Here is a 12378-nt window from a genome sequence, read left to right on the forward strand (position 1 = left end):
AAGCCGTCTCCAGCCATATTTAATTAGTATATTTAATTAGCTATACTGATTTCCAGGTTGATTATTAGTTTGGCTCGAAGTATGTAGCTTGTTCTTATCAGAAGTTAATAAGTAGCTTAAACTAAAATGTACATTAATTTGATCAAGAACGAAATAATGAATATCAAAAACAATGAAATAATAAAGAGTTATTATGTATTTAAAAACATGTATATAATTCTTCATAGGTGACGCCACCGTTAATTTGTAACTCAATTTCCTTATGATGTTTCCTTGAGTTTAATTTAAGAACTTTAACCTACTTATAGAAGTAGAGTATTAACATCAAAATTCATGTAATTTTGTACGATGAATTCTTCAAAGTCCATCCAAAATTTAAATATGAATGATTTGTTTTTGCAACTTGCAACATAATTGTGAGAAAATTTATTAAAATTGTTATCGTAATATCTTTTAAATTGAAGAGCGAGGGTGTGTGTTAATTGTTATTGTAAACTGTTGAGTATTTTAATTATAAGTTAAGTTTTTGTTATAATTAACTAATTTGTAATTTACATTTTTACAAGCCTACGCTTGACTCCTTGTGTAAGCAAAGTGTGTTGTAGAACTAAATTATTTGATTCTATTTGTACGGTCTAAGAGAAATGCAGTAGTACCCAATTATTTATAAGGACTAAATCATCAGTATAATCACCATAGCGCTTTTTGGTCATAAATCATAAAAAAAAACATAATAAAATCTAATAAGGTGATAGATTACAATCCAGATCACCATACCTTCTTTAATTACTGTTAAGAGTAAAATCACTAAACTAAGCTAAATATTCCCTTTCACCTAGAATGAACTATTGAACAACACGTTAAATAAACATTCAGTATCTAGCACTAGCACAGAATTAATTATTTCCAAAGCATGTATTTATTATTCTTACCTTATCATTTTGCTACTTAAGTATATATCTTGTGGTTGGTTTATTTAAATCCACAGTAAATTTTAGAATCTGTGAAACGTTGCTTCTAGGCCTTGTAATGCTTTATAAAATCCAAATCTTTAAGGTTCACTTCCTAGCTTACATTTCTTAAGTTGAATATCTGTATCATTCTAATAGTTTTATGGCATATACTTATCCTTTTTGTTATAAGCTGTCCCAAACTGATCGCATTATTATAAAAGAGGCCTTTTAAGTATTTTATACAAGGATTGAGATATGAAATTGAATAACTTTGTCTTCAGTTTCAAAATCTTGTTAAGTAGATCTACATGTGTAGATAATGGCAAGAGACATCTGTTGTGGTTTTTGTATTTAATATTTAAATCAAACACATTAATAATTCCAAAGAAGTTTAATTATGTACTCTCATCCATAAAATTATCTAAATAAATAATTCCTGCCACTGATAGACATACAAGCACAATCCACTTCATTGGTGGATGGATAAATGTGAAAAGTACAAAAACATTATGCTAAATTAAGTTTTTCCCAAAATTTAAGAACAAGTGTATATCTAAGTTTCTAGAATGCATTCTGATCTTTGCAGAGTTTCTAATTTTGTCATAATGCCTAAACTCAATCAGGTTCTTGTATTTTTTAAATCAACAATAATATTGTAATTTTATCTTGTATTCTCTAGTTTGACTGCATTTGGAACACTTGTGTTCAGTTTTAGTATTCTTATCTATATAGAGAAACATCACTAAAAATAATGATACTACAAGTATAGTAGGCTTAAAACAATTAACATATACCTAATAAAAAAGCGTAAACAGTTTTCTTTATTTTTGATGAAGTTTAGAGGGATTAAACATAATTTGATTCAGGTATTTGAAAATGTTTGGAGCTCAGCTTTATGTGTTTCATCTAATTAAATAGAAGATTTCCTGGAATAAGCACCCAGTGTACTTTTATAAATTTCATAAGTTGTGTCATTAACTCTGTGTGCGTGGCTGGAGGTCCAAGTGTGCATATTCACAACCTTTTACAGAGTGCCATTCAACATGGTATTATGCATTTGATGTCAGAGTTATCAACTATTCATTTTATCCTACATTTTTGTAGATGAGAGTAAATACCTGATACATTACACAGGAATACTACCAAAAACTGTAGTTATACATTTCCAAGGCTCTAGAGGCTAAACAAACTGTATGATGGACAAAAGTATTTTTTATTTTTCACATGAATATCACCTTTCACCCTGACTTGCTAGAGTCTGCATTGTCAATTCATAGATATACCTTGAGTAAAAATACTTTTGTAACACATGATTTTTTGTGTACAACAGACTTGTACATTTTACTAAGCATTTATTACATTTTATGTAATACATGCAGTAAATTCAAAAGTATAGTCAACATTCCTATTCCAATACAGGGTTGGTCCAATGCACAGTCAGTTAAAGTTAATAATGTTATGATCATAAAGATTAATAAATACTTTTGTTTGAACATGTCTTCCTCAGTACTAAGAGCAAAGTCCAAACTACCATCTTCTGTAGTATATATTGGCATTCATCTGTATTGACAGTCATTTTTATAACATCTGAATGAGTGTTATTTCACAAAACAATAATTTGACAAAAACTATAGTGCTATAAGTAATTATTTTTTTATTGTCTCTTTTGTTCATACAAAATTACTTGGAAGGAAGTCTTTTTTTTTTTACATTCACATGCACTCCCTCCACCATCAATTATATCATTTCATCTTATTCATTACTGTCCATTTATTTCTGATGTTGTATGTTAAGGTGATAAAAAGTATTTGTGAATAAATATTTGGTTAGTAATTTTCCTAATATAAAGTAGGTTAAAAAGTCAATAAGTGAAAAGAGGCTTAGAGTTGTTTTTTTTCACATATCAGGTTTTCACATAAAAAGTTTGTTAGAAAGTTTCATTTTGTTGATTTATAACTGGTCAGTAATGTCATAAAAGAAATATCCAATATTTTTGTCTATATACATTTTTACAGGACACAGAAATGCTGGTCAAAGAATATAGAATTCCAACCCCATTAACAGTGAAGGAATATCAGGTAGCTCAGCTGTATATGATTGCAGTAAGTTAAAATTTGTATTGGTTGATATTGTACAGTAATTAAGCTTACAAAATATAAGTAGTTGGTGTTCACTTAATAATTCAAGGACAGCAAGGCACCTGTCAGTCCAGTTAGGCTATTCCATTCATTAAACAAAAAACAAAATAAAATCAGACCTCAGAGCCACCCTAATCATTCAAATATTTATCAAACCTTCCTTTAAGTTAATGAAATAAGTTAATAATAGCTTTATATTGCTCCAAAACGAAAAATGTTATAAAATAGACCCTTGCTAAAAGAAAAAAAACAACTATTTTATAAAAATTTTTTATTGTTAGGGGAGGTCACCGAAGAGAGCATGACAACAGAGCAATTGGAAATTTGGAATGTCCTATTACTTTTCAGTAGGGGGGGGGGGTGTCAGTTGTTTGAATTGAGCATATCACTGTTGGAAATGCTACTATAAGTTGAAAGTGGTAAACAGATACATACATATATATACATATATATCACCTATTGGACAGCTATGGAACATTACATTTCATTATTTCACAGTCCCGTTATTTATGAATATGCATAGTTCCAAGAAGTTACCTTAAAGTTAGTTGTGGCTCAACAAACATGATTGCTGATTGGTTGGATTGCTTCTGAATGAGAAAAACTAGGTATCTGGGTTTTTCGAGTATGAAGCAAATAGTTGAAAACAAGAATCATGAAGGTGAATAATTGTCATAATGGACTGCCCGTTGCACTTGTAGCTAACAGGAGTGTATAAATCTTTATCAACAGTAAAAGCTAAAATTTTGTCTTTTGAGACAAATGTCAAAAGTGACACATTGTAAGTGCTGAGATTTGAAACACATTCGATGACAGCAAGTATGTTAAGTCAGGTGATAAATTATAAATAATTCTACCAGGACGATCTTGGTCTTTTTTATCATAATGTATTTAAAGTTATAATTTCTTTTTCTTTTTTTGAAGTTGATCATTACGTTTGCAATAAAGATACAGTTTGGAGCATTTTTAATCAGGCCAATTTAAAAAACAAATTTCGGCAACTGGTTTGAAGATTCTTCTCTTTACGAACAAAAACTTTCAAATGATGTCACTTTATTTGACCTTTGGTTGGAATACTTTGTTTAGTTTATGAAATGGTTTAGTTCAAAATGTGTTGAGTGTAAGTAAAAGTCGTCAAACTTATGGCTGAAGTGAATAATGAACCTTAACAATGTGTTTGTCTCTCAAAACGGTCACATAACATTATGTATTGATCATGTACTGGCCACAGGGTCAGTCCCCATTTTTATTTTTCACTCATTAAATAAAAAACGGAAAATAGATCATGATTTTTTTTGCATGGCACTTTTATCGAAAACTTCAACCATTTCAAATTTAATGAAGCATCAAAATACGTTCTCTAGTCGTTATAATTTTTAAAGTTAAACTGTCAACAATACTACACAATGACATCAGCAGTCGGAATTGGGCCGATTATGCTCTATAATTATCCGCAATCGATGATTTCTGATTATGACATGATCTGTAAAACAGTGATATTATGTTGTTGTGTTTTTGGCTAGTGCAGTCTGCAAAGTTGGATTCAAAAGGGTTTGTAATTTTAATTGCCTGTTTTTGGAAAGTGTTGACAAAAAAAACTTGTATGAACATCTTTCAAATGTGTGAGCCTTGATGCAGGCTTGGTGTCATATATAAAAACTTTAAAAAAGTAGCAGTCATCTTTATAAAAGTTCAAATAATCACTATATTTCAAATTTTGTAAATGAAATTTCGTACATCAATTCTATTACACTGATACAAAAGTTTGAATATTGGACAAAGTGATGGCATTCTTATTAATGAAAGTACTTTGAATACATGGGCATTCATAGTGATGACGTTTGTGGATTGTGGTCCATTCATGGTTTATCATAAGTTCTGCTCGGTTAAGAAATGCTTAGATTAAATTATGTGGAGTCAAACTTTTAATTGCTCTTTTGATTTTGAGGGACCACATGGGTTATCTAGCAGACACTTTTTATGGACCCGTCGGTATTTTTGGGAGCAATTGGCTCCCAAATCCCCACTACTTTCAAGCCTTGTATTTACAAAATATAATTTCTCTGCAAATAAATATTTTAAGTAATGTTAAAAGATAGTTTTGAAGATGGTGATAAATTGGCAAAGATAAACCATTAATCATGCTTGGAATACACTATAAAGTTTCCCTTATTGATTTGGCAGAAATTTTCAATGTTTTCTCTAATTTTTAACTTTTATCATGGAGGGTCGAGATGCAAAGAAAATACCGTTTACTAAAATAGAATAAGTTGTTTATTATTGATGTATGGTGTTATTGACAATTTAAATTAGAAACTCGTGTGTATTTGACAAAGACAGATTGGACTACAAAAAGTGTATCTTTTTTTTATATGATTTGAAAGTGTGAATACATTATGTGGTGAATCTTACAGATTTGTCTTTTTCTTATAAGCATTTATGAACTATATACATATAGTTTAATTGCAAAAAATAAAGTGATGAAAGAAAAAATTTTGTGTAGAAAGTGGTTTCATGCTGTTATAATTTATAAATATGGTAAATAAACTCTGAAAAATAGAAAAATTGATTCACAATATATGATATGGAAAAGTTTGAACTTAAGAGATAATTTTTAGGGTCTCTGTTTGGAAGTTTGTCATAATCATAAAAAAGCTTGCTAAATTTACAGGTCTGATTAATATAGCCTATAACCTTGAGTTTGGTCCTTCAGCTTTGCTCTTCTTGTCTAAATGGAGGTTAAATTCTAATAAGCAATAATTATGTTTTCATAAAATACAGAAAAAAAGTCGAGAAGAATCACAAGGAGCAGGAAATGGTTTGGAAATCCTGGTTAATGAACCTTATTATAATGGACCAGGGGGAAAGGGCCAGTACACTTATAAAGTTTACCATATTGATAGCCATGTACCTGGTGAGTGTAAAGTTAATTGTTTTAGGATGCAGTTTTTATAGAAAATTTAGTATAAATGTAATTTGTATACTAGAGATTCTAATTTCATAACCAACTTATTGATTTAGTTACTGGGATGAAACAGAACAATAAACAGTTGAATCCTACCTACCCAGCCTTATATGGGTAATTTTCTCTGTTTTTCTGATAACTTTCCTTTTCTAATTTGTATTATTATTTTTGAGGTTTTTAATTTTGAGTCGTATTTAGCGTCATGGGGCTTCTGAGGACTACAAGGTTTGCTTTCTCAACCTTTCAAGTCAATAACTCAGCCTTTGAAGAGGAGGGAATCACATCTGGATCTTTGATGAACCTCTTGTCACTGAACAGCTTGAAGGCTAATTTGGATGCATATTTTATATTCCTACCTTATACCTATCAATATTTATAGCTTTTTTCTCATGACATTAACCTAACACCAGAGGTGTCTGTTTAAAATCTATCTTAATTTCACTATGGCCCTAAAGTTTTCTGTGTAAGTTTTCTAACAACATACATGATGAATCGTCTGATCTTGACTTTAGTTTCTGTGATATTTGAGTTATTTTACTTATGTTTCCAATAGAATTGTATCTTCCTGTTAAAAGATATTGACCTCGGACCATTTCTTATCCCAAACAGAATTTTTCTCATCTAAACCTTCTGATTCAGAATCAGCTGTGACATTTTCCAATGTCAGTATTATGGCAGTATTTTCTTAAGATCCGTTTTTAGGTTACTATAGTTTATTTGGGGGGATGAGCCAGGGATCTTTCCTTTTTTTGAGTCACCATATGTTTTAATTCTTGTTTTCATTTTATCTTTCAGCTTTTCATAAGTTAATTTCAGTCACTTAACAAATCTGTTTTATAATCCATGTTTTTACTGTTTTCTGCACAGTAGCTTTCTTGGGAAGTGAGTAGACACAACAAAACTTTGTTCTGCCTCCAGTGGATTTTCCACTTCAGCTGCTTTCATCATATTTTGTACTATCCGGCTACCACTTTTCATTTGCTTGTCTTGTCCTGGATTTATAGTGTGAAACTAGCTGCACCTCTTTCATCACTTCAGCCTTTGTATAAAGTTTTTGGCAGAACTTCTTGAGCAATGCAATGAAATAACTTGCCAACAGACTGCTGTTCAAGCCTTGTTTTGTTGGTAGAACCTGTTGAGCTGTGCCTTAAAGTAGCTTGTCAACAGACTACTGTTCAAGCCTTGTTTTGTTGGTAGAACCCCTTGAGCTGTGCCTTAAAGTAGCTTGCCAAGAGACTACTTTCTGAGATTTATGAATTTGAATCTTTCTTTTGTATACATCTTAGAATGTTAAGAGTATCAATGAAACTAGATTCATTTATGTCTCTTCATGTTTTTGTTGTTTCCCATGCTACTGAGGTGGACTTGTACATTTAATATCCATACTTGTGATAATTAAACGATATTTTTTATTTCTCGTACTTTGATAGTCAAGGTATATCCCATCTTACTAAGGAAATTTACACATTTGCTCTCCTGTGAGATGCCAACTTTATTCTTTTGCATCTTTTCTCTAATGTGTACATCAAGAATTTTTAAAGATATTACTTAATTCTGTTAATTGAATTATATAGTATTTTTTAGTTAGTTTCTTTAAAATCAGGTAATTGTTAGTGCCTTAAAGATCTTCAAGTGCTACAACAGTGGTCAGAAAAAATTCGGAATAAAAATAGAAATAACATAAACTGAATTCTAAATCACCTGATAATTGAATTTACATCTGAGATGTAACTGTCTTAAGGTTCTTGCTGTTTGGCAGTGAATTTGCTGTTATGTATATCATTGTCTCAAATGTTCATTAACCCATCAAGCAAACATTGGATACAGATTTTGATACTCTAACCCACGATTTTAACTTGCTATACATTTAGAACTTGTCTATCATACAGTCAGAATAAAACTAGTTTGGCTTAATCTTGTTAACTAGTCAGCTCCTAATAATGATCTCTTTTGAGATCACAAAAGCAGACGAGTAAAGAAAAATCAGCTGAAAAACAAAATTAGATGAAAAACCTAAGAATTCTCATAACTTTACATTTATTTCAAAGGATTTTAATCATTTCTTGGGTATTGTGTATATTAAAACAAGTATGATACTACCAAGCATTACAGAATATTTGTTACTTTATCATTAAATACACTCTTTGATATTTTTTATATGAAACGTCTAGAAATGGAAACTCTAGAAAATTATTTTGTTAGCTTACAACAAATTAATATGTATAGGATTAATAAATATTTATACTTGAACATAGGAGTTTGTGAAGGATGCTTTAAGATGTAACAGCTGATTTTTAAAATGATAATATAAGAATACTGTAAGGAAAAAAACAGTGATTTTATTTAGGTGGTTGGACAAGTAGAATGCAGCATTTGTCCTATCTACATTTTGAATGCTGACCCTTAAGCACAAATAAATATTCTTCATGGATATTTGAAAAGGGGGATAGTTAGTATAAACATTTTGGTGTTCAGAAAGCAATTAATGAGCACAAATAAATATTCTTCATGGATATTTGAAAAGGGGGGATAGTTAGTATAAACATTTTGGTGTTCAGAAAGCAATTAATGAGCACAAATAAATATTCTTCATGGATATTTGAAAAGGGGGATAGTTAGTATAAACATTTTGGTGTTCAGAAAGCAATTAATGAGCACAAATAAATATTCTTCATGGATATTTGAAAAGGGGGATAGTTAGTATAAACATTATGGTGTTCAGAAAGCAATTAATGAGCACAAATAAATATTCTTCATGGATATTTGAAAAGGGGGATAGTTAGTATAAACATTTTGGTGTTCGGAAAGCAATTAATGATTTAGAAATTGTTAAAATACTGGTTAAAAATGTTGGAAGAGTTACATCTTTATTTTTTTTTAACAGGATGGATTAGACCATTTATCCCTACATCAGCATTGACCGTGAAAGAGGAAGCATGGAATGCGTATCCATACACCAAGACACGATATACTTGCCCTTTTTTAGAAAGATTCTCATTAGATATTGAGACTAAGTATTTTGATGATGCTGGTGACCAGAAAAATGTTTTCAACTTGTCTCCTTCTGAGCTAGAAAGCAGAGAAATTGGTGAGTAGACCAATACTTTCTGTTAGTTTTAGATTTAATTTCCATTAACTTATACTTCTTATTTTGCTACACTACATTGTTCTGTATTTTGTAACAAAAAAGAAAATTAATCATTATAATCTTTCCACACCCTTTTTAGTCTAATAATCACCTCAATTTATCTCAGTTGGTTCTAAGAAAATCAGCATTATCAAACAGCAGGATTTTTACAGGTTTCTTTTCAGAAGGTCTAGGGACACAAAATGATATTAGCATGTTTGTGTATAGTATTGTATATAGAAGTATTCTTAATCATAGAAATTGTAACAAAAAAACAAGTTTATTTGTAGGACCAAAATGTTGTATTAGAAATCCAGTATCTGGACTTTTTTTTTTAAACACATTATTTATCAACTGTAGTTATTGGACAAGACTGAGAGGTTCACCTAAACTTGACGTTGTCAAAAATTTAAAGCAAAAAGTGAACATGATGTCAAACATCCTGATACTTTTAAGATGTTTTCACAGAACAATTCATTTGGTCTTTATCATTTTGATGGTAAGCACCAGCACATAGTAGTCATCAGAGTTTATCTTTTCACTACTTATTATGAAGACTTGTAAATGTAGATGTTCTGTTGTAAACGTAAGCTGACTATATAACTGGAAGCAGGAAAATACAGCAGATCACACAAGTAATATTACTTGTAAATAGCTACATATAATGCCAGTTTCAGTTTACAGTAGATATCTCTTATTATCAGGTCACTTTCACAATCTGATTGGACTAAAAAAAGTTATTAAAAAATCTGAGTATGAATCCTTATAAAAATTTATAATATAAAGTATTATGGCATTTAAATGTGAAACTAGCAAATTGAACTTAAAAAAAAATAGTAGTGCAAATGAGGTTGTTGTCTTTTTTAGTGCAAAACTACCCAATGGGCTATCTGCACTGTGTCCACTGTAGAGAAGTTTGGAAATACTAGCTTGTCATCAAGCATTAGCTTGCCAAAGATTGTCCGTCAAGTATAAATGCTAGATTACACAACAGCTAATCTTTTTAACAAATAAAAAAATCATGGCCTTAAGAGATCCTAATATTTATTTCTATTAACTTTAGAATGCCAGCGTGGGATCATTTATCACTATGACCCCATACAAATTAAACCTGTACACTAAACTAACCATACTGGCATTCTTAGGATTAATTACCTTTTTTTTATATAATTGGCTGCCAATTAATCATCAAAAAGGTAATTAATATTTAATGATGATACTAACACAACTTTGCAAAAGAGGCACCTGCACATTTTTATGTCGGCACTACATTATCTGTGTAACTTTGCAAAAGTGGCCTTAATATATGTGGTGGTATTCCTCAGGTAATCTTGCAAAAGTACCACCTAAGCATCTATCTGTTTTCATATAGTGGCTGACAACATCTACAGGAAATGTGGACCAATGATGACAAACGTTCACCAAAACATTTTTCAACAATTGATTGTTTTGTGAAAGTGAAGGAAATTGTAAGTTTTAGCTGTAAACTAAATCACTTTAAAAAAAAAGTATCGGTATTATCCAGTTTTTCATTATAAGTTTGGTTGGTTTGAAACAGGAACCTTCATGCTTATCTATACACAACAAGGCTGGGGAATTGGTTCTAAATGACTGTTGTGTATCTAATTCTACGGTTATGTCTAAATGTGGCTAGTGAGTAACCCTCTCTCCTAGAATTCATTTACAAAATTCATACAAGTAACATCCATTTTTAAAAAAATACAGAGCTCTGAAACTAAAGAGTGTCCTGCAGTAAGTATAACTTTAGCTCTGCAGTAAGTGTAATGTTGTGTAAATATAAAATTTGGTATTCAATCCCCGTAGTGGACACAGAACAGATAGCTTACTTTGTAGTTATGCACTGAAACAGGAAATGTGAACCAGTGATGACAGATATTCATCAAAACATTTTTTCGGCAATTGATTGTTATGTGCCAGGATGTATCAGACTCATTATTCCTAAATCAGTGCTGTCTGTGGAACAGGAAGCATGGAATGCTTATCTTTACAACAAAACATGAGACAACTGCTCTTTTTTTGTGGAAAGATTCTCATTAGATATTGCAACTTAAAATTGAGTTATTTCAGCTATTTATACATTGTTAACTCCCCCCTCAAGCATTCACAACTTAACTGACAGGTATCTGATTTCAGAAAAACAGGTAGCAGACTTAATTCATGCATATATCATTCATAAAGGTAAAATGACTGCCTTCTCTCTATATATACAGTATTCCTTGGTTGCTAAACATGTGATGAGATAAATTAAATGTGTTTTTTACAATATTACTTAGTACAGCTTATAAGCAGGAAGGTACCAACATTATGTCTAAAGTATATGTAGTACTATGTGGACCAGTGATGATTGGAGATTAGTGTATAATCCCTGCCACATTTTATACATTTTATTTTAAGGCTTGTATTTTTTTTATTAATATAGATGTTATTGATATGGTAAAGGACCAACTCTATGGAAATGAATACAAAGAGGAGGAGGATCCAAAGCTTTATGTTTCTAAACATACTGGTAGAGGTCCACTCTCTGACACCTGGGTGCGAGAATACAGGGAAGCACCCAAGACCGATGGAAGAGCTATAATGTGTGTGTATAAGTTATGTAGAGTGGAGTTTGGGTACTGGGGAATTCAGGGCAGGATTGAAAGATACATTCATGATGTAGGTATGTGAAAATACTGACTATAAAATTTATTTCATCTGTTATTCTGACAGTGAATGTGAAGGATTATTATTGATCCAATCATGTATACCTTAATGTTTAAAAATTCAGTCTAGTACTATTTTCATTTGATGTTACATCATACTGAATTTATTTTGTTAGGTTCTAATGTTTGTTCATTATAGCGTATTATCTTCTCAGTGGTTTAAATTTTTACCTGCACTGGTGTAAATTTTCATACTGTTCTCTCTCGTTATTTAAATGATTGTCTGCTTATGTTACAGTCTGAGAAAGTTTACAAGTGAGATACAGATCTCTCATTACTAAATGTTCCAGATTTTAGTTAACTTATGAAATTTTTCATATATCATTTTTATTGAGTTACTGATGTGGTCTTTTTTTCTTCAGTTGAAACAGAATTTTTCTTAGTTAGTAAGTACAAGCATATCTATCATTCTTAAAATTTTGTTTTAAATTAGCACATAAATATAAGTATGCAATATAATTTTTTAAAGACA

At 30.7% G+C, this 12378-nt stretch overlaps 1 protein-coding gene across 1 annotated transcript in view; it reads left to right on the forward strand.

The window, feature by feature from the left end:
• Positions 1–285: 285 nt before the first annotated feature.
• The window catches only part of LOC106459679 (protein retinal degeneration B-like), an 18911-nt gene continuing 6818 nt past the window's right edge, over positions 286–12378 (forward strand). Inside the window, exons 1-5 of the mRNA XM_013919320.2 lie at positions 286–416; positions 2969–3055; positions 5873–6005; positions 8941–9144; positions 11624–11863. Of these exons, the coding sequence (XP_013774774.1) occupies positions 2978–3055; positions 5873–6005; positions 8941–9144; positions 11624–11863 (655 nt within the window). The 5' untranslated portion in view covers positions 286–416; positions 2969–2977. The remainder of the gene's footprint in view (positions 417–2968; positions 3056–5872; positions 6006–8940; positions 9145–11623; positions 11864–12378) is intronic.

This window comes from Limulus polyphemus, unplaced genomic scaffold (assembly GCF_000517525.1).
Source record: "Limulus polyphemus unplaced genomic scaffold, Limulus_polyphemus-2.1.2 Scaffold647, whole genome shotgun sequence".
In the NCBI taxonomy this organism is placed as follows: domain Eukaryota; kingdom Metazoa; phylum Arthropoda; class Merostomata; order Xiphosura; family Limulidae; genus Limulus; species Limulus polyphemus.